This window comes from Pseudophryne corroboree, chromosome 3 (assembly GCF_028390025.1).
Source record: "Pseudophryne corroboree isolate aPseCor3 chromosome 3, aPseCor3.hap2, whole genome shotgun sequence".
In the NCBI taxonomy this organism is placed as follows: Eukaryota; Metazoa; Chordata; class Amphibia; order Anura; family Myobatrachidae; genus Pseudophryne; species Pseudophryne corroboree.
In genome coordinates this window covers 377,091,625-377,110,739 of record NC_086446.1, presented here as the reverse complement: position 1 = coordinate 377,110,739, position 19,115 = coordinate 377,091,625, and the positions used below count along the sequence as shown (strand labels likewise).

At 47.4% G+C, this 19,115-nt stretch overlaps 1 protein-coding gene across 8 annotated transcripts in view; it reads right to left on the bottom strand.

Moving 5' to 3' along the window:
* The window catches only part of FAM171A2 (family with sequence similarity 171 member A2), a 76,292-nt gene that overhangs the window by 38,141 nt on the left and 19,036 nt on the right, over positions 1-19,115 (bottom strand). For 4 of the 8 annotated variants that reach the window (XR_010243787.1, XM_063959960.1, XM_063959961.1 and 1 more), the window contains exons 2-3: positions 16,437-16,676; positions 8,659-8,751 (exon numbers count right to left, since the gene is read on the bottom strand). Coding sequence is in view for 7 of the 8 variants with exons in the window: in XM_063959960.1 (XP_063816030.1) it covers positions 8,659-8,751; positions 16,437-16,676 (333 nt within the window). In the remaining variant the exon portion in view is untranslated. The remainder of the gene's footprint in view (positions 1-8,658; positions 8,752-16,436; positions 16,677-19,115) is intronic. The other 4 variants (XM_063959964.1, XM_063959967.1, XM_063959962.1 and 1 more) reach the window with 2 other exon arrangements.

The following is a 19,115-nucleotide window of genomic DNA, read 5'->3' as shown; positions in this document are numbered from 1 at the left end:
CCTAGTGGATGCTGGGAACTCCGTAAGGACCATGGGGATTATACCAAAGCTCCCAAACGGGCGGGAGAGTGCGGATGACTCTGCAGCACCGAATGAGAGAACTCCAGGTCCTCCTCAGCCAGGGTATCAAATTTGTAGAATTTAGCAAACGTGTTTGCCCCTGACCAAGTAGCTGCTCGGCAAAGTTGTAACGCCGAGACCCCTCGGTCAGCCGCCCAAGATGAGCCCACCTTCCTTGTGGAATGGGCTTTTACAGATTTTGGCTGTGGCAGGCCTGCCACAGAATGTGCAAGCTGAATTGTACTACAAATCCAACGAGCAATAGTCTGCTTAGAAGCAGGAGCACCCAGCTTGTTGGGTGCATACAGGATAACAGCGAGTCAGATTTCCTGACTCCAGCCGTCCTGGAAACATATATTTTCAAGGCCCTGACTACGTCCAACAACTTGGAGTCCTCCAAGTCACTAGTAGCCGTAGGTACCACAATAGGTTGGTTCAGATGAAACACTGAAACCACCTTAGGGAGAAAATGAGGACGAGTCCTCAATTCCGCCCTGTCTGAATGGAATATCAGATAAGGGCTTTTACAGGATAAAGCCCCCAATTCTGACACGTGCCTGGCCGAGGCCAGGGCCAACAACATGACCACTTTCCATGTGAGATATTTTAACTCCACAGATTCAAGTGGTTCAAACCAATGTGACTTTAGGAACCCCAAAACTACATTGAGATCCCAAAGTGCCACTGGAGGCACAAAAGGAGGCTGTATATGCAGTACCCCTTTTACAGACGTCTGAACTTCAGGTAGTGAAGCTAGTTCTTTCTGGAAGAAAATGGACAGGGCCGAAATTTGAACCTTAATGGACCCCAATTTTAGGCCCATAGACACTCCTGTTTACAGGAAATGCAGGAATCGACCTAGTTGAAATTCCTCCATCGGGGCCTTACTGGCCTCGCACCACGCAACACATTTTCGCCAAATGCGGTGATAATGCTTTGCGGTTACATCCTTCCTGGCTTGACCAGGGTAGGGATGACTTCATCCGGAATGCCTTTTTCCTTCAGGATCCGGCGTTCAACCGCCCTGCCGTCAAACGCAGCCGCGGTAAGTCTTGGAATAGACAGGGTCCTTGCTGGAGCAGGTCCCTTCTTAGAGGTAGAGGCCACGGGTCCTCCGTGAGCATCTCTTGAAGTTGCGGGTACCAAGTCCATCTTGGCCAATCCGGAGCCACGAGTATAGTTCTTACTCCCCTCCGTCTTATAATTCTCAGTACTTTTGGTATGAGAGGAAGAGGAGGGAACACATACACTGACTGGTACACCCACGGTGTTACCAGAGCGTCCACAGCTATTGCCTGAGGGTCCCTTGACCTGGCGCAATACCTGTCCAATTTTTTGTTTAGGCGGGACGCCATCATGTCCACCTTTGGTTTTTCCCAACGGTTTACAATCATGTGGAAGACTTCTGGGTGAAGTCCCCACTCTCCCGGGTGGAGGTCGTGCCTGCTGAGGAAGTCTGCTTCCCAGTTGTCCACTCCCGGAATGAACACTGCTGACAGTGCTATCACATGATTTTCCGCCCAGCGAAAAATCCTTGCAGCTTCTGCCATTGCCCTCCTGCTTCTTGTGCCGCCCTGTGTTTACGTGGGCGACTGCCGTGATATTGTCCGACTGGATCAGCACCGGCTGACCTTGAAGCAGAGGTCTTGCTTGGCTTAGGGCATTGTAAATGGCCCTTAGCTCCACAATATTTATGTGAAGTGATGTCTCCAGGCTTGACCACAAGCCCTGGAAATTTTTTCCCTGTGTGACTGCTCCCCAGCCTCTCAGGCTGGCATCCGTGGTCACCAGGACCCAGTCCTGAATGCCGAATCTGCGGCCCTCTAGAAGATGAGCACTCTGCAACCACCACAGGAGAGACACCCTTGTCTTTGGTGACAGGGTTATCCGCTGATGCATCTGAAGATGCGATCCGGACCATTTGTCCAGCAGGTCCCACTGGAAAGTTCTTGCGTGGAATCTGCCGAATGGAATTGCTTCGTAGGAAGCCACCATTTTTCCCAGGACCCTTGTGCACTGATGCACTGACACTTGGCCTGGTTTTAGGAGGTTTCTGACTAGTTCGGATAACTCCCTGGCTTTCTCCTCCGGGAGAAAACACCTTTTTCCGGACTGTGTCCAGGATCATCCCTAGGAACAGAAGGCGTGTCGTCGGGATCAGCTGCGATTTTGGAATATTGAGAATCCAACCGTGCTGCCGCAGCACTATCTGAGATAGTGCTACCCCGACTTCCAACTGTTCCCTGGATCTTGCCCTTATCAGGAGATCGTCCAAGTAAGGGATAACTAAAACTCAATTCTTTCGAAGGAGTATCATCATTTCGGCCATTACCTTGGTAAAGACCCGGGGTGCCGTGGACAATCCAAACGGCAGCGTCTGAAACTGATAGTGACAGTTCTGTACCACAAACCTGAGGTACCCTTGGAGAAGGGTAAATTGGGACATGTAGGTAAGCATCTTTGATGTCTAGAGAGACCATATAGTCCCCTTCTTCCAGGTTTGCAATCACTGCTCTGAGTGACTCCATCTTGAATTTGAACCTTTGTATGTAAGTGTTCAAGGATTTTAGATTTAAAAATGGTCTCACCGAGCCGTCCGGCTTCGGTACCACAAATAGTGTGGAATAGTACCCCTTTCCCTGTTGCAGGAGGGGTTGATTATCACCTGCTGGGAATACAGCCTGTGAATGGCTTGCAATACTGTCTCCCTGTCTGAGGGAGACGTCGGTAAAGCAGACTTTATGAAACGGCGAGGGGGAGACGTCTCGAATTCCTTGAGACGGGCCCCCACCGTGCCTGAGACCGCTTGTAAAGCCCCAGCGTCATGCTGAGGACTTTGCGGAGGCGGGAGAGGGCTTTTGTTCCTGGGAATTGGCTGTTTCCAGTGGCCACCAGGTCTGTTAGACCTACCCCAAATAACTCCTCCCTTTTATAAGGCGATACTTCCATATGCCTTTTGGAATCATCATCACCTGACCACTGTCTTGTCCATAACCCTCTTCTGGCAGAAATGGACAGCGCACTTACTCTTGATGCCAGTCGGCAAATATCCCTCTGTGCATCACGCATATATAGAAATGCATCTTTTAAATGCTCTATAGTTAGTAATATACTGTCCCTATCTAGGGTATCAATATTGTCAGTCAGGGAATCCGACCAAGCCACCCCAGCACTGCACATCCAGGCTGAGGCGATTGCTGGTCGCAGTATCACACCCGTGTGAGTGTATATACATTTTAGGATATTTTACTGCTTTCTGTCAGCAGGTTCCTTAAGAGCGGCCGTGTCCGGGGACGGTAGTGCCACCTGTTTAGACAAGCGTGTGAGCGCTTTATTCACCCTAAGGGGTGTTTCCCAACGTGCCCTATCCTCTGGCGGGAAGGGGTATGATGCTAATAACTTTTTAGGAATTAACAGTTTTTATCGGGGGAAACCCACGCATCATCACACACTTCATTTAATTCCTCAGATGCAGGAAAAACTACAGGCAGTTTTTTCTCACCCAACCTAATACCCTTTTTAGTGTTATTGGTATTATCAGAAATGTGTAAAAACATTTTCCATAGCCTCAATCATGTAACGCGTGGCCCTACTGGAAGTCACATTCGTCTCTTAATCGTCGACACTGGAGTCAGTATCCGTGTCGGCGTCTGTATCTGCCATCTGCGGTAACGGGCGTTTTAGAGCCCCAGATGGCTTTTGAGACACCTGGACAGGCACAGGCTGAGTCGCCGGCTGTCTCATGTCATCAATCTTTTGTAAAGAGCTGACACTGTCACATAATTCCTTCCATAAGCTCATCCACTCAGGTGTCGACTCCCTAGGGGGTGACATCTCTGTTACAGGCAATTGCTCCGCCTCCACCTCATTTTCCTCCTCATACATGTCGACACAACGTACCGACACACAGCACACACACACAGGGAATGCTCTGATAGAGGACAGGACCCCACTAGCCCTTTGGGGAGACAGAGGGAGAGTATGCCAGCACACACCAGAGCGCTATATATATATACAGGGATAACCTTATATAAGTGTTTTTCCCCTTATAGCTGCTGTATTGTTATACTGCGCCTAATTAGTGCCCCCCTCTCTTTTTTAACCCCTTTCTGTAGTGTAGTAACTGCAGGGGAGAGCCAGGGAGCTTCCCTCCAACGGAGCTGTGAGAGAAAATGGCGCCAGTGTGCTGAGGAGATAGGCTCCGCCCCCTTCTCGGTGGCCTTTTCTCCCGTTTTTCTGTAAAATCTGGCAGGGGTTAAAATTCATCCATATAGCCCTGGGGGCTATATGTGATGTATTTTCGCCAGCCAAGGTGTTTTTATTGCTGCTCAGGGCGCCCCCCCCTAGCGCCCTGCACCCTCAGTGACCGAAGTGTGAAGTGTGCTGAGGAGCAATGGCGCACAGCTGCAGTGCTGTGCGCTACCTTGGTGAAGACCGGATGTCTTCTGCCGCCGATTTTTCCGGACCTCTTCTTGCTTCTGGCTCTGTAAGGGGGCCGGCGGCGCGGCTCTGGGACCGAGCTCCGAGGCTGGGCCTGTGTTCGGTCCCTCTGGAGCTAATGGTGTCCAGTAGCCTAAGAAGCCCAATCCACTCTGCACGCAGGTGAGTTCGCTTCTTCTCCCCTTAGTCCCTCGATGCAGTGAGCCTGTTGCCAGCAGGTCTCACTGAAAATAAAAAACCTAAAACTAAACTTTCACTAAGAAGCTCAGGAGAGCCCCTAGTGTGCACCCTTCTCGGCCGGGCACAAAAATCTAACTGAGGCTTGGAGGAGGGTCATGGGGGGAGGAGCCAGTGCACACCAGGTAGTCCTAAAGCTTTACTTTTGTGCCCAGTCTCCTGCGGAGCCGCTAATCCCCATGGTCCTTACGGAGTTCCCAGCATCCACTAGGACGTCAGAGAAACAGGTAATGCGCTAACTTTCCCTAAACTAGTACCTGCATTTTACACATGTCCCGGCTGGTTCCTTTCACTGCTGGCTCGTCCGGTGACTGGTAACAGAGGTGTGCGTCTGATCTCCATGCGCTGCTACGCCTGCTCTCCCGGACGGTGGCTGGTAACAGAGGTGGCCCGCTGGTCCCTTTACAGTGTGGAATCCGTGCCCCTGATGGCGGCTGATAACGAATTTAGTCTCTTGCTTTCTGTGGCTATTATTTCGTGTGCTAACCAACGTGTTTTGGGCGTCATGCACTTTATCAAGGATAGCTTAAAATAGCACATTCTTCTTTTTATTGAATTTTTTTTTAAACAAAACTAGGAATACAACTTTCGTTTTCAATTAAAGTTTTTTTCAATAACAAGAAGAATATGTGTTGTTTTAAGCTATCCTTGACAGCAGCGAAAGGGAACCAGCCGGGACATGTGTAAAATACAGGTACGAGTTTAGGTAAAGTTAGCACATTACCTGTTTCGCTCCCACTCAGTCACCAACGGCAACAATATTGGAACCTCTAGAGATCCTTTTCTGTGGATTTTACAGTAAATCAAAGAAAGTGCTGTAAACATACAACTAATCTTTTTATTCCATAGGTATTGCATTATCACAAGCGCTCTGTTATCATCACTATATGCTTTGGCGGTTACGTTTATGTTTCATATAGGTAAAAGTGCACTCACTTTATGTATTTAATGTTTTCATTTCTTTCGCTGACAATTTATTATGGCCATTTTTTATAAACTGATGTGGAAGCTACAGTATTCCCACTATGAATAACAGACTAATACAGGAGATTTCATGGAAATCTCCTGCGCAAGGCTAATTTGCGCTGTAAACCACAGTCTAGAATATTATCATTGGGGTCTACGGTCTGACCCTTTAATTTTCGGAGTTTGAACCCATTGGTTTATGCCATCCTCAGATTACATAAACCTCTTTATGCCTATGGAGGCATTCTTGAAAAAGACGGTGACTTAATACATAAGCCCCTGTTGAATCTGAATGCGCAAAAATTGAGCCAAAAGCGAGTTAAAATGCCCGCGAATTCACTGATACACATGGTTTACGCCAGTGACGGATTTTATGACCAGTTGAAAAAACGGCACGGGCATTGAATAGGTTGAATGTAAATTAGACCTAAAAACCGTCGAAAAATGCTATTTTTTCGACCTAAATGAATACTACCCATACGGTCTAATTCAAGGTTGATTGTAAAATCAAAATCTTACTTTAATGGGCAAAACCATGTGCACTGAAGGAGGGTGGGGAGGAGGGGAGATATAACATGTGCAGTGAGAGTTAGATTTGGGTGGGTTATTTTGCTTCTGTGCAGGGTAAATACTGGCTGCTTTATTTTTACACTGCAATTTAGATTTCAGTTTGAACACACCACACCCAAATCTAACTCTCTCTGCACATGTTACATCTGCCCCCCCTGCTGTGCACTTTGTTTTGTCCATTAGAGGAAGATTTAGACCTGATTGCAGTAGTAAAATTTTTCTCTAATGGGCAAAGCCATGTGCACTGCAGGTGAGGCAGATATAAAGGGGGTCATTCCGAGTTGTTCGCTCGTTGCCGATTTTCGCAACGGAGCGATTAAGGCAAAAATGCACATGCGCATGGTTCGCAGTGCGCATGCAGTTAGTATTTTAACACAAAACTTAGTACATTTACTCACGCCCAAACAAAGATTTTTCATCGTTGAAGTGATCGGAGTGTGATTGACAGGAAGTGGGTGTTTCTGGGCGGAAACTGGACGTTTTCTGGGAGTGTGCGGAAAAACGCAGGCGTGTCAGGGAAAAACGCGGGAGTGTCTGGAGAAACGGGGGAGTGGCTGGCTGAACGTGTGTGTGACGTCAAACCAGGAACGAAACTGACTGAACTGATCGCTATGTGTGAGTAGGTCTGGAGCTACTCAAACTGCTAAGAATTTTCTATTCGCAATTCTGCTAATCTTTCGGTCGCAATTCTGCTAAACTAAGATACACTCCCAGAGGGCGGCGGCTTAGCGTGTGCAATGCTGCTAAAATCTGCTAGCGAGCGAACAACTCGGAAGACCCCCAAAATGTGTAAAAATAAAGTAGCCAGTATTTACTCTGCACAGAAACATAATAACCTACCCAAATCTAACTCTCTGCAAATGTTATATCTGCACCCCGCCCCCCTGCAGTGCACATTGCTTTGCCCATTAGAGAAAGACTTTGCTGCTGCGATCAGGTCTGAATTAGGCCCTATATTTGGCCTAGTTGCCTCTTTAATAGTTACACCAACTAGCACACACAGTATTGCCCATTTATTGTAAGTGGATGGCAGGTCAGCAGAAAGCTGTCTCACATTGTTTAAAACTATACCAATGTCCCTTTTACTGTGCCAGAAGGAAAGAAGGATCACTCAGGTGAGGTGTCAGTTATTCTTCTTTCCTTACGCCCCTTTGGTGGCTGGTCACACCCCTTCAGCTTTGTGCCACCGCTCCTCAGTGTGCTCCTATCACTGCATTCCCCCTGTGGGCCCTTAATACCCCACTCTGACACTATGTAGGTTAGTGTATGCATTCGTCATATAATTTAGAGTGCAAGCTCCATTAGGGCATGGACTGATGTAAAGGATAAAACATTCCTTGCAACGTGCTGCATAATATGCTGGTGGTTGATAATAACAATTATTTATCCACACATGAACACGCCAGTTCTCTTTCCACTCTGTGACTCACCCTCTCTGCTACTTCTATGTCCAGATCTACTGATCATAGTATACCATTCAGAGAGAGCCAGCCACATCATTTGACAAATTAAGGCATATTGGTGGTCATTCCGAGTTGTTCGCTCGCTAGCAGTTTTTAGCAGCCGTGCAAACGCTATGCCGCCTCCCATTGGGAGTGTATTTTAGCTTAGCAGAAGTGCGAACGAAAGAATCGCAGAGCGGCTACAAATTTTTTTTGTGTAGTTTTAGAGTAGCTCAATACCTACTCAGCGCTTGCGATCACTTCAGACTGTTCAGTTCCTGTTTTGACGTCACAAACACGCCCTGCGTTCGCCCAGCCACGCCTGCGTTTTTTCTGCCACATCTGCGTTTTTTCGAACACTCCCTGAAAACTGTCAGTTGACACCCAGAAACGCCCACTTTATGTCAATCACTCTGCGGACACCAGTGCTTTGAAAAGCTTCGCTAGACCCTGTGTGAAACTACATAGTTCGTGATAATAGTACGTCGCGCGTGCGCATTGCGCCGCATACACATGCGCAGAAGTGCCATTTTTTTAATGAATGCAGCTAGCGATCAACTCGGAATGACCACCATTATCCATTCCCTGCAGTGCTATATAGCAAAAAATAGTTCAGATGTCAGATCATCATATATAACATTGTGTGAGGTTTCTCTACGTCAAACGTGCCGTGTTCAACACACAATAAATAGGGTAAAATTCATTTAAACAGGAAAAGTCTGTGTATGTCTATTCTCAGAATATTACACAAGTCACACAGTGTATTCAAAACAGACACAATGACCTTCTGTACAGATTTAACTTTCAGTTCAGAATTTTCTGAGGCGGGTTTTACAATCCGCTAAAACGCAATTAGCTATCTGAACACAAGACAGCCTAAACATGACACACTAGTAATATGATATAAGCGGAAACCCTAAGTACAGAAAAATATGAAAGGTACCTGGGGAGCCCAGCAGAATCTGTACGATGTCCTCATATAGTATAAGCGTGGCCGGCCGCTCAGGAACCAGGTACAAGCTTACTGATGCATATACTGAAACAACAAACAGAGAGTATGTGAGTGACAGTGGGGTGAAAACAGAGCGCTGAAGGTGAGGTTGCGCAAGTATTTGAAGGCATGCTTTCCCTTAAAACTCATTAGTGCTTAACCACTTAACTGGCTAATATTTTTTTTCCACAAAGTGCTAAAAAATGTATGGGTTTTTTATGACTGAACTAAGTTAAGAATATCTCTTTGAAACAGATTGGGTATTATATCCCGGCGGTCAGGATACCGACGGCAAGCACAGTGTGTCCCCTCACGGGCTCACAGCGCTCGCCCCGCTTTGGGCCTGGTGGCGGGTTATATTACCCCTCGGGTGGTGGCGTGGACCATCACCCAAGTGGGGATTCTAGCCGGTGGTCAGGATTCCGACCGCCGGTATTTTCCCAGGTGTCGGGGATTCTGGTGTCGGGATCCTGACAGCCGGGATCTCAACAACCGGTAAATTAAATGCCTGCCCTTTGAAACATATCTAAAACAATTTTATAAAAAAAAAAAGATTTTTTTTTTTTTTTATAAACATTGAAGGCTTAGATATCGGTCCATCAATGATCGGAACATCATGAGCCTACATTTTCCCAGCAGCTGCTACTCTCTGCAGTCGCAGGGTGTACACAAGCAAGGTAAGTAGGACTTATATTATGATTCCCTAGCAGCTACTAATGTCTGCAGCCATGGGCTGGGGTGTGCCGCCGGGCTGCCCAATCAGCAGTGATCGGCAGCACAGCAGGCACTGGGGAAGAGAACTAGAGGGGCTAGGAGGCCCCTCTGAAAGCGGCAGCTGCTGGAAGCAGCCGCACAGTGGGCTTTCTGACTGCTCGCTTCAGATGCGACCATGTCAGGAAAAGTCCAGCCTGGTGTGGTCCCATCTGATGCGACCATGCCAGGCTATAATTTTGTTAATGATTTGTAGTGTTTTTGACTTTGCTAACTGAATTCTGTTTATGTTGATTGTGCTCTATCAATTCACACATTTGAAAAAATGTAAGAAAACTACTGAAGTAACTCTGCCGTAATACATAGCAAATAGACAATTGGCCTGATTCAGAGGTGGATGCAGTGGCGATGTTGGAGGCAAGCAGCTTATGTTATAAGTCTGCGCATGCATCGAGTGGCACTATCCATGTGGCCTGATGGTTACTGCCTGGAGAAGCAAAATTAATTTGAATGGAGAGAAAGTGATGTTTAGCGGGCGTTCCTTGGAGGCGACAGGTGGTTGGCTAGCCAGGGTTTAGTATATTATGCCGGCGCCGGGATCCCGACCGCCGGCATGCAGGCACCGGGGGAGTGCAAAAGAGCCCCTTGCGGGCATGGGTGCGCGCTACGTGCACTGCTCTAGTTATTCTCCCTCCAGGGGTGTCGTGGACACCCCAAAAGGGAGAATAGTTGTCGGTATGCCGGCTGTCGGGATTCCGGCGTCGGTATGGTGAGCGCCGGGATCCCGACAGCCAGCATATCAAATGCCTCCCAGCTAGCCAGACGTGTCGCTGACAGCAGCTGCTTCTAAAGCAGAACTGTTCATACAAATAAACTGTGCTTGCCATAGAGCAGATGCAAGATTTGGGGTGTGAGTAAAGACACACTAGGGGGCTGATTCAGCAGTACACGCTGATCCAAATGTCCACGCAGATTCCAGATGATCAGGAGTCTGCGCAGGACTTGTTCTGTGCATGTGCAGAATGGGTCCTGAGTGATCTCACCTAATCCCCCTTCTGCCTCTGCCTGATTAATAGGCAGAGGAGTTCGGGGGGCATGGAAGGCTGGTGTTTACAGAAACAGGGGCGTGTCGCCCCCATTTTACTGGAGTGGCAAGGCCAGGGTCTGCATCTCCAGACACATATACTTCCTGGCCTCGCAGGGCGCAAATTGAGGCTTACTCAGCTGGCCATCTGCGGGAAACATCGTGACCAGCAGTCGCAATGTTGATCTCAGGCTGCAACCTTTCTGGGATCGCAAGTGCAGCAAAGAGGTGTCTGACACTTCCTTCTGTATTTGCATTTTCAGTGGATGGATTTGCAAAGCTGTTTTTGTGTGGCTTAACATATCTGTCTACTGCTGAATCAGGCCCTAAGACAGAATTGCACCGCAGCCAGTCGGAGTCTCTGTAGAAAGCTTTCAGTTGCAGCATTAACATAAAGACACAGAAGCGGCTGCGGCAAAAGACGTGTCTGCATCCAACTCAGATTAACTCCTAATTGGGTCATTCCAACCCGATCGCTCGCTGCAGTGTCTCGCAGCGCAGCGATCGGGTCAGAACTGCGCATGCGCTGGCACATGCCAGCCGTCATTGCCTAGTGTTTGCCTCTGAGGCAGAGGCGGTCGCTGGGCAGGAGGGCACTGCGGGCCGGGGAGCGACGAGTAGCTCCCGGACAGCACGCTAAAGCTGCGCTGGTTGGGAGCTACTCTTGAAGTGCAAAGGCATCGCCACTGTGCGATGTCTTTGCACTTCTGCGGGGGGGGGGGGGGGGCACGCACTGACATGCGGGGCGGACTAGCCCTGTGCTGGGCGTCCCCCCACATGTCAGTGTGAATGATCGTAGCTGTGCTAAATTTAGCACAGCTACGATCAACTCGGAATAACCCCCAATGTCTTTATGTTTACGAACTAATTTTTTTAATTAATTGCCCCCACAGGGTAACTGTATACTGTCTGAAAGAAACCAAGAGGCATTTATTTACATTCATTATTAAATGTACCTCACTGCCCATTTGAAATGTTGAGACACATTGTAGAGGTGTCTGAATTTAAAGAAAACTATGGAAAAGGGAAGATATATTGTATGAGTGAAGTGGCTTTGAAAAAAGGCAGGGAAATGGATAACAGTGGGCTGACAGAAATACCAATGAATTCTTTCTTGTGACCTTGGATAAGAAGACAGGAAACTAGTTGTATCCTGCCAGACAAAGGATGAGAGAACTACCAACAATGGTAAAGCAACAACACTGAACATAAGAGACACATGACTAGATTTATTATTACACAGTTTGTTAAAGTCGCTGATGATTGGCCGCTTTGACTAACCGATTTAGGGGTATATGCAATTACGGTCGAATTCCCGAAAATGTCGAAAAACTGTACATTTTCACCAAAAAAAAATAAATTCGACAATGCAATACAGTACTTTTCGCCAAAAAAACGGCCATTCCAAATTCGACTTTTTGAAATTCGACATTTGTCAAATTCGACATTTCTGCAATGGTACAAATGCGGCATTTCGACAAAAGTATATTCAATTGTAGATTGTAAATTCGACAACAGTGCTTTTAGACAGTAAATTCGTCATTTTCAATCCGCCACATTTTGCTGGCGGAATCTAATAAAAAAATGTAAAAATATGTTTTTTTTTTGTGTTTTTTTTATTGGTAATAGCATATCTATTTATATTAGAAGGGATTAGGTACTTGATTTGTCTATTTAGGAGGCACAAGTATTATTTATATATTTTTAAAAATATTATTTAAAAAAAAAAATTTCATGGAATGGTGTAAAAATCAGAAAAAAAAAATGCGTGGGGTACCCCCTCCTAAGCATAACCAGCCTCGGGCTCTTTTAACCGGTCCTGGTTGCCAAAATCCGGGGGGGGGGGGGGAATTACAGGGGATCCCCCGTATTTTAACAACCAGCACCGGGCTCTGCGCCTGGTCCAAAAAATACAAGGGACAAAAAGAGTAGGGGTCCCCCGTATTTTTTGTACCAGCACCGGGCTCCACTAGCTGGACAGATAATGCCACAGCCGGGGGTCACTTTTATACAGCGCCTTGCGGCCGTGGCATTAAATACCCAACTAGTCACCCCTGGCCGGGGTACCCTGGAGGAGTGGGGACCCCTTCAATCAAGGGGTCCCCCCCACAGCCACCCAAGGGCCAGGGGTGAAGCCCGAGGCTGTCCCCCCCATCCAAGGGATGCGGATGGGGGGCTGATAGCCTTGTGTAAAAATGAAAGAATTTTGTTTTTTGCAGCAGAACTACAAGTCCCAGCAAGCCTCCCCCGCAAGCTGGTACTTGGAGAACCACAAGTACCAGCATGCGGGGGGGAAATGGGCCCGCTGGTACCTGTAGTTCTACTGCAAAAAAAATACCCAAATAAAAACAGGACACAGACACCGTGAAAGTATAACTTTATTACATACATGCCGACACACATACTTACCTATGTTGACACGCCGACTCTGGCCTCGTCTCCAATGTCGACGTCCGGGGTACCTGAAAATAAAATTATACTCACCTGATCCAGTGTCCAGTTCTTTAATTATAATCCACGTACTTGGCAAAACAAAAAAACGCATTTACCCGAACCAGACGGACTGAAAGGGGTCCCATGTTTACACATGGGACCCCTTTCCCCGAATGCAGAGACCCCCTGTGAGTACTGTCACAGAGGGTCCCTTCAGCCAATCAGGAAGCGCCACTTCGTGGCACTCTCCTGATTGGCTTTATGCGCGTCGGAGCTGTCAGATGCGCATCGCACAGCCCCCTCCAATGGTGGGAACTTTGCGGTCAGCGGTGAGGTCACCCGCGGTCAGCGGCTGACCGCGGGTAACCCCACCGCTGACCGCAAAGTTCCCACCATTGAAACTAATGGAGGGAGCTGTGCGATGCGCTGTCTGCCAGCTCAGACGCGCAAAGCCAATCAGGAGAGTGCCACGAAGTGGCGCTTCCTCATTGGCAGAAGGGACCCTCTGTGACAGGAGTCACGGGGGGTCTCTGCATTCGGGGAAAGGGGTCCCATGTGTAAACATGGGACCCCTTTCAGTCCGTCTGGTTCGGGTAAATGCGTTTTTTTGTTTTGCCAAGTACGTGGATTATAATAAAAGAACTGGACACTGGATCAGGTGAGTATAATTTTATTTTCAGGTACCCCGGACGTCGACATTGGAGACGAGGCCAGAGTCGGCGTGTCAACATAGGTAAGTATGTGTGTCGGCATGTATGTAATAAAGTTATACTTTCACGGTGTCTGTGTCCTGTTTTTATTTGGGTATTTTTTTTGCAGTAGAACTACAGGTTCCAGCGGGCCCGTTTCCCCCCCGCATGCTGGTACTTGTGGTTCTCCCAAGTACCGGCTTGCGGGGGAGGCTTGCTGGGACTTGTAATTATTCTGCAAAAAACAATATTCTTACATTTTTACACATGGCTATCAGCCCCCCATCCGCAGCTTCACCCCTGGCCCTTGGGTGGCTGGGGGGGGAACCCCTTGATTGAAGGGGTCCCCACTCCTCCAGGGTACCCCGGCTAGGGGTGACTAGTTGGGTATTTAATGCCACGGCCGCAGGGCGCTGTATAAAAGTGACCCCCGGCTGTGGCATTATCTGTCCAGCTAGTGGAGCCCGGTGCTGGTACAAAAAATACGGGGGACCCCTACTCTTTTTGTCCCCCGTATTTTTTGCACCGGGACCAGGCGCAGAGCCCGGTGCTGGTTGTTAAAATACGTGGGATCCCCTGTCATTTTCCCCCCCGGATTTTGGCAACCAGGACCGGCTCAAAGAGCCCGAGGCTGGTTATGCTTAGGAGGGGGGACCCCACGCAATTTTTTTTCGGGTTTTTTACAGTTTTTTGACCATTTTTAAAAATCGGATCAAAATCCGTCATATCGGCCGTTTTTCGACAGCGGGACTGTCGAATTCGTTTTTTATTGAATATGTCGAATTCCGGCACCCACCTGCCGGAATTCGACGGTCGAATTGTGTCGAATTTAAAAACGGGCGAAAAAGTGCTGCAATTCGCCCGGAATTGCATATACCCCTTAAAGTGGCAACATAAATAAATGCTAAACCAGGCTTTTTTAGAATGTTTTTTTGATGCCACTTGAAAACTATTGATCAATACCACAGATCTTGGCAGCTTTAGCAAACCACATTAATGGTAAAATAGTAAATCTAGCCCAGAGTCCTACGCTGGTGAGATGCATGCAACATTGGGACATGTTGTGTATACACAGCAAGTAATGCATTTATTATGTACCCGCTGTCTGCACCATCAACAAGTGAAATAAAAACGTATACCTGTCACCTAGACACGGTGCAGCCTGTCACCACCAATTTTATCACTGAAACAAGAGGAATGAAGTACCTGATGCCTCAATGATATCCCTACTCCCCAGTGCATCAATAGACTGCACAATGGTCCAATTGAATGGGTGCATCCGCTGTATAGGTGATCGATCTACTTTAAGACTATTGGGCTGATTCGGAGGTGGGCGCTAATGGCACTGATGTCGCAGTGGCTGTGTGGAATTACGCACAAGGCGTCTTAAGTAAAAAGACGCCTACTGCAGGCTTCTGTGATCCGCTTGCAGCGTCTGAAAATGCAGCATTGGATCATCTGCATAAGCATCATAACTTTCAGGTTATTAAGGATGTCTGACATAATCACACAGCCGGTGCCAGTGAATCTGCATATAAGGACTGAGCCACTGGCTTCAGCTTGCCCAGAAAAAGGGTCAGACGCGCCCCCGTTCCCTAGAATTCTCCCCATCACTGCTCCCCCAAACACCAGAAGCATGTTAATCATGCTGCAGCTTTTGGGGCACTGCGACCGTCATAGCAGGACCATTGTACAAATGTGCAGCCGCGGCTCCTCCGCATGCATGGATCATTAAACATTATAGACTTACATATATCTCTGAATCAGGCCCTATGGTATATGATAGACTGGAGACACCAGACAACAGCATTACAGATGACCACTCCCAGATACACAGCTGCGGTCAGCATGTCAGGAATTTCTTTATATCTCACCACAGAGGACAGGTGGTAAAATGAATGTCCCAAAACACTAACAGATGCCAGCGCTTAACTCCAGCCCCATCAGGGAATCTGGAGAAAGTATCGGTCCCAATACATCAGAAAGCTGACCAATTTACACTGGCATGTTTACAGAGCATAAAGTCAGGTCTGTGAATGTGGGATGAGAATGGAAATCAGTAAAGAATACAAAACCTTGTGATGAGCATAATGTGGCTGCCTGTGTAAGGAGTTACAGATTACTTTCCAGTATGTAATGTACTAGCAAGAGGTGGTTTTTGAATGGCAAATGGGGCAATTAATTGGGCCACATTCTTAGTACTCTGCCACACATCTTTTGCAAAAGAGGGACTGACCCTAGAACTACTCCCCACTAGTGTATTTATGACACTACAGCTGAAGGGAAGGCAGTGTAACTTACCCCTATATCAGGTCTGATATGCCTGCCCGCACTACAATATACTGTTACCCCTAGATCAGGTCTGATATGCCTGCCCGCACTACAATATACTGTTACCCCTAGCTCAGGTCTGATATGCCTGCCCGCACTACAATATACTGTTACCCCTAGATCAGGTCTGATATGCCTGCCCGCACTACAATACACTGTTAGCAATGGAGGATCACCATCAGTCTTTAGGGTGTCTGACTGATTAAAAGAAATTTAAATAGAATGAATAAATGAAAATGAATACAAAACACTGGCATCTTAGCATTTACCATTATTTTTAAAACCAGTCCTGGAAGTAAACTGTAAATAACTAGATGCACAAGGTTCAGGATATAGGTGGTAGTTGTTCATAGTACTGATATATTTCCCGAACCAGTTGCTGGTAGATGCTATAATAATGAGTTTGATTCCACATGAAAGTATGGCAATGTCAAAATGCACACACAATATATACATACATACATACATATGCTATGTCTCACAATCCTTACGTGGAAGTCTATCCACACGCCAGGGCACAGAGTTGGTCACGTAGCCTCTTTTGCTAGCAGTAACAAGAACCCAGGTTCCGAGTCTGTAACTGATGCCAAGCACAGCCATACCATCCTGATCAGTGATGCCGGAAGCCAGGCCGCTCTGATTCCCGAATATCTCCACCACAGCCGAGGCCAAGGGAGAGAGGTCTCCATTCTCATACACCTGGACTTTTATGTGGACTTCTGCTGAGGACATATATAGGAGTTCAGTCAAGTATAGACACAACTGGTGACATTGGAATATTACAAGTCTAACCTTATTAATCACAAAGGCAATATCTGAGGGTAAAGAAAAAACATTGAAATATGCCGGCTAACATTTTCCTTTCTACTTGTACACAGTTGATTTTCACCGTATCTTTTCTCCCATCGTTTGTCTACCGAGGACTGTGAAGTCCATATATAAGATATATTGTTTGCATACAGTATATATATATATATATATATATATATATATAAAATAAGATTTTACTCACCGGTAAATCTATTTCTCGTAGTCCGTAGTGGATGCTGGGCTCCGAAAGGACCATGGGGAATAGCGGCTCCGCAGGAGACTGGGCACAACTAAAAGAAAGCTTTTAGACTACCTGGTGTGCACTGGCTCCTCCCACTATGCCCCTCCTCCAAGCCTCAGTTAGGATACTGTGCCCGGAAGAGCTGACACAATAAGGAAGGATTTTGAATCCCGGGTAAGACTCATACCAGCCACACCAATCACACCGTATAACTCGTGATACCATATCCAGTTAACAGTATGAAACATAACTGAGCCTCTCAACAGATGGCTCATAACAATAACCCTTTAGTTAACAATAACTATGTACAATTATTGCAGACAATCCGCACTTGGGATGGGCGCCCAGCATCCACTACGGACTACGAGAAATAGATTTACCGGTGAGTAAAATCTTATTTTCTCTAACGTCCTAGTGGATGCTGGGCTCCGAAAGGACCATGGGGATTATACCAAAGCTCCCAAACGGGCGGGAGAGTGCGGATGACTCTGCAGCACCGAATGAGAGAACTCAAGGTCCTCCTCAGCCAGGGTATCAAATTTGTAGAATTTAGCAAACGAGTTTGCCCCTGACCAAGTTGCAGCTCGGCAAAGTTGTAAAGCCGAGACCCCTCGGGCAGCCGCCCAAGATGAGCCCACTTTCCTCGTGGAATGGGCTGTTACTGATTTAGGATGCGGCAATCCAGCCGCAGAATGCTCCAGCTGAATTGTGCTACAAATTCAGCGAGCAATAGTCTGCTTAGAAGCAGGAGCACCTATTTTGATGGGTGTCTACAGGATAAAAAGCGAGTCAGTTTTCCTGACTCCAGCCGTCCTGGAAATATAAATTTTTAAGGCCCTGACTACGTCCAGTAACTTGGAATCTTCCAAGTCCCTAGTAGCTGCAGGCACCACAATAGGTTGGTTCAAGTGAAAAGCTGATACCACCTTAGGGAGAAACTGGGGACGAGTCCTCAATTCTGCCCTATCCATATGGAAAATCAGATAAGGGCTTTTACATGACAAAGCCGCCAATTCTGACACACGCCTGGCCGAAGCCAAGGCCAATAACATGACCACTTTCCACGTGAGATATTTCAAATCCACAGTTTTAAGTGGCTCAAACCAATGTGATTTTAAGAAACTCAACACCACGTTGAGATCCCAAGGTGCCACAGGAGGCACAAAAGGGGGGCTGAATATGTAGCACTCCCTTTAAAAATGTCTGAACTCCAGGCAGTGAAGCCAGTTCTTTCTGGAAGAAAATCGACAGAGCCGAAATCTGGACCTTAATGGAACCCAAGTTTAGGCCCATAGTCACTCCTGACTGTAGGAAGTGCAGAAAACGACCCAGCTGAAATTCCTCTGTTGGGGCCTTCCTGGCCTCACACCACGCAACATATTTTCGCCAAATACGGTGATAATGGTTTGCGGTTACTTCTTTCCTGGCTTTTATCAGCGTAGGAATGACTTCCTCCCGAATGCCCTTTTCCTTTAGGATCCGGAATTCAACCGCCATGCCGTCAAACGCAGCCGCGGTAAGTCTTGGAACAGACAGGGCCCCTGCTGTAGCAGATCCTGTCTGAGCGGTAGAGGCCATGGGTCCTCTGATATCATTTCTTGAAGTTCTGGGTACCAAGCTCTTGGCCCATCCGGAACCACGAGTATCGTTCTTACTCCTCGTTTTTTTATTATTCTCAGTACCTTTGGTATGAGAGGCAGAGGAGGGAATACATAAACCGACTGGTACACCCACGGTGTCACTAGAGCGTCCACAGCTATTGCCTGAGGGTCCCTTGACCTGGCGCAATATCTAGTTTTTTGTTTAGGCGGGACGCCATCATGTCCACCTGTGGCCTTTCCCAACGGTTTACCAACAGTTGGAAGACTTCTGGATGAAATCCCCACTCTCCCGGGTGTAGGTCGCGTCTGCTGAGGAAGTCTGCTTCCCAGTTGTCCACTCCCGGAATGAACACTGCTGACAGTGCTAAGACGTGATTTTCCGCCCATCGGAGAATCCTTGTGGCTTCTGCCATCGCCATCCTGCTTCTTGTGCCGCCCTGTCGATTTACATGGGCGACTGCCGTGATGTTGTCTGATTGGATCAGTACTGGCTGGTTTTGAAGCAGAGG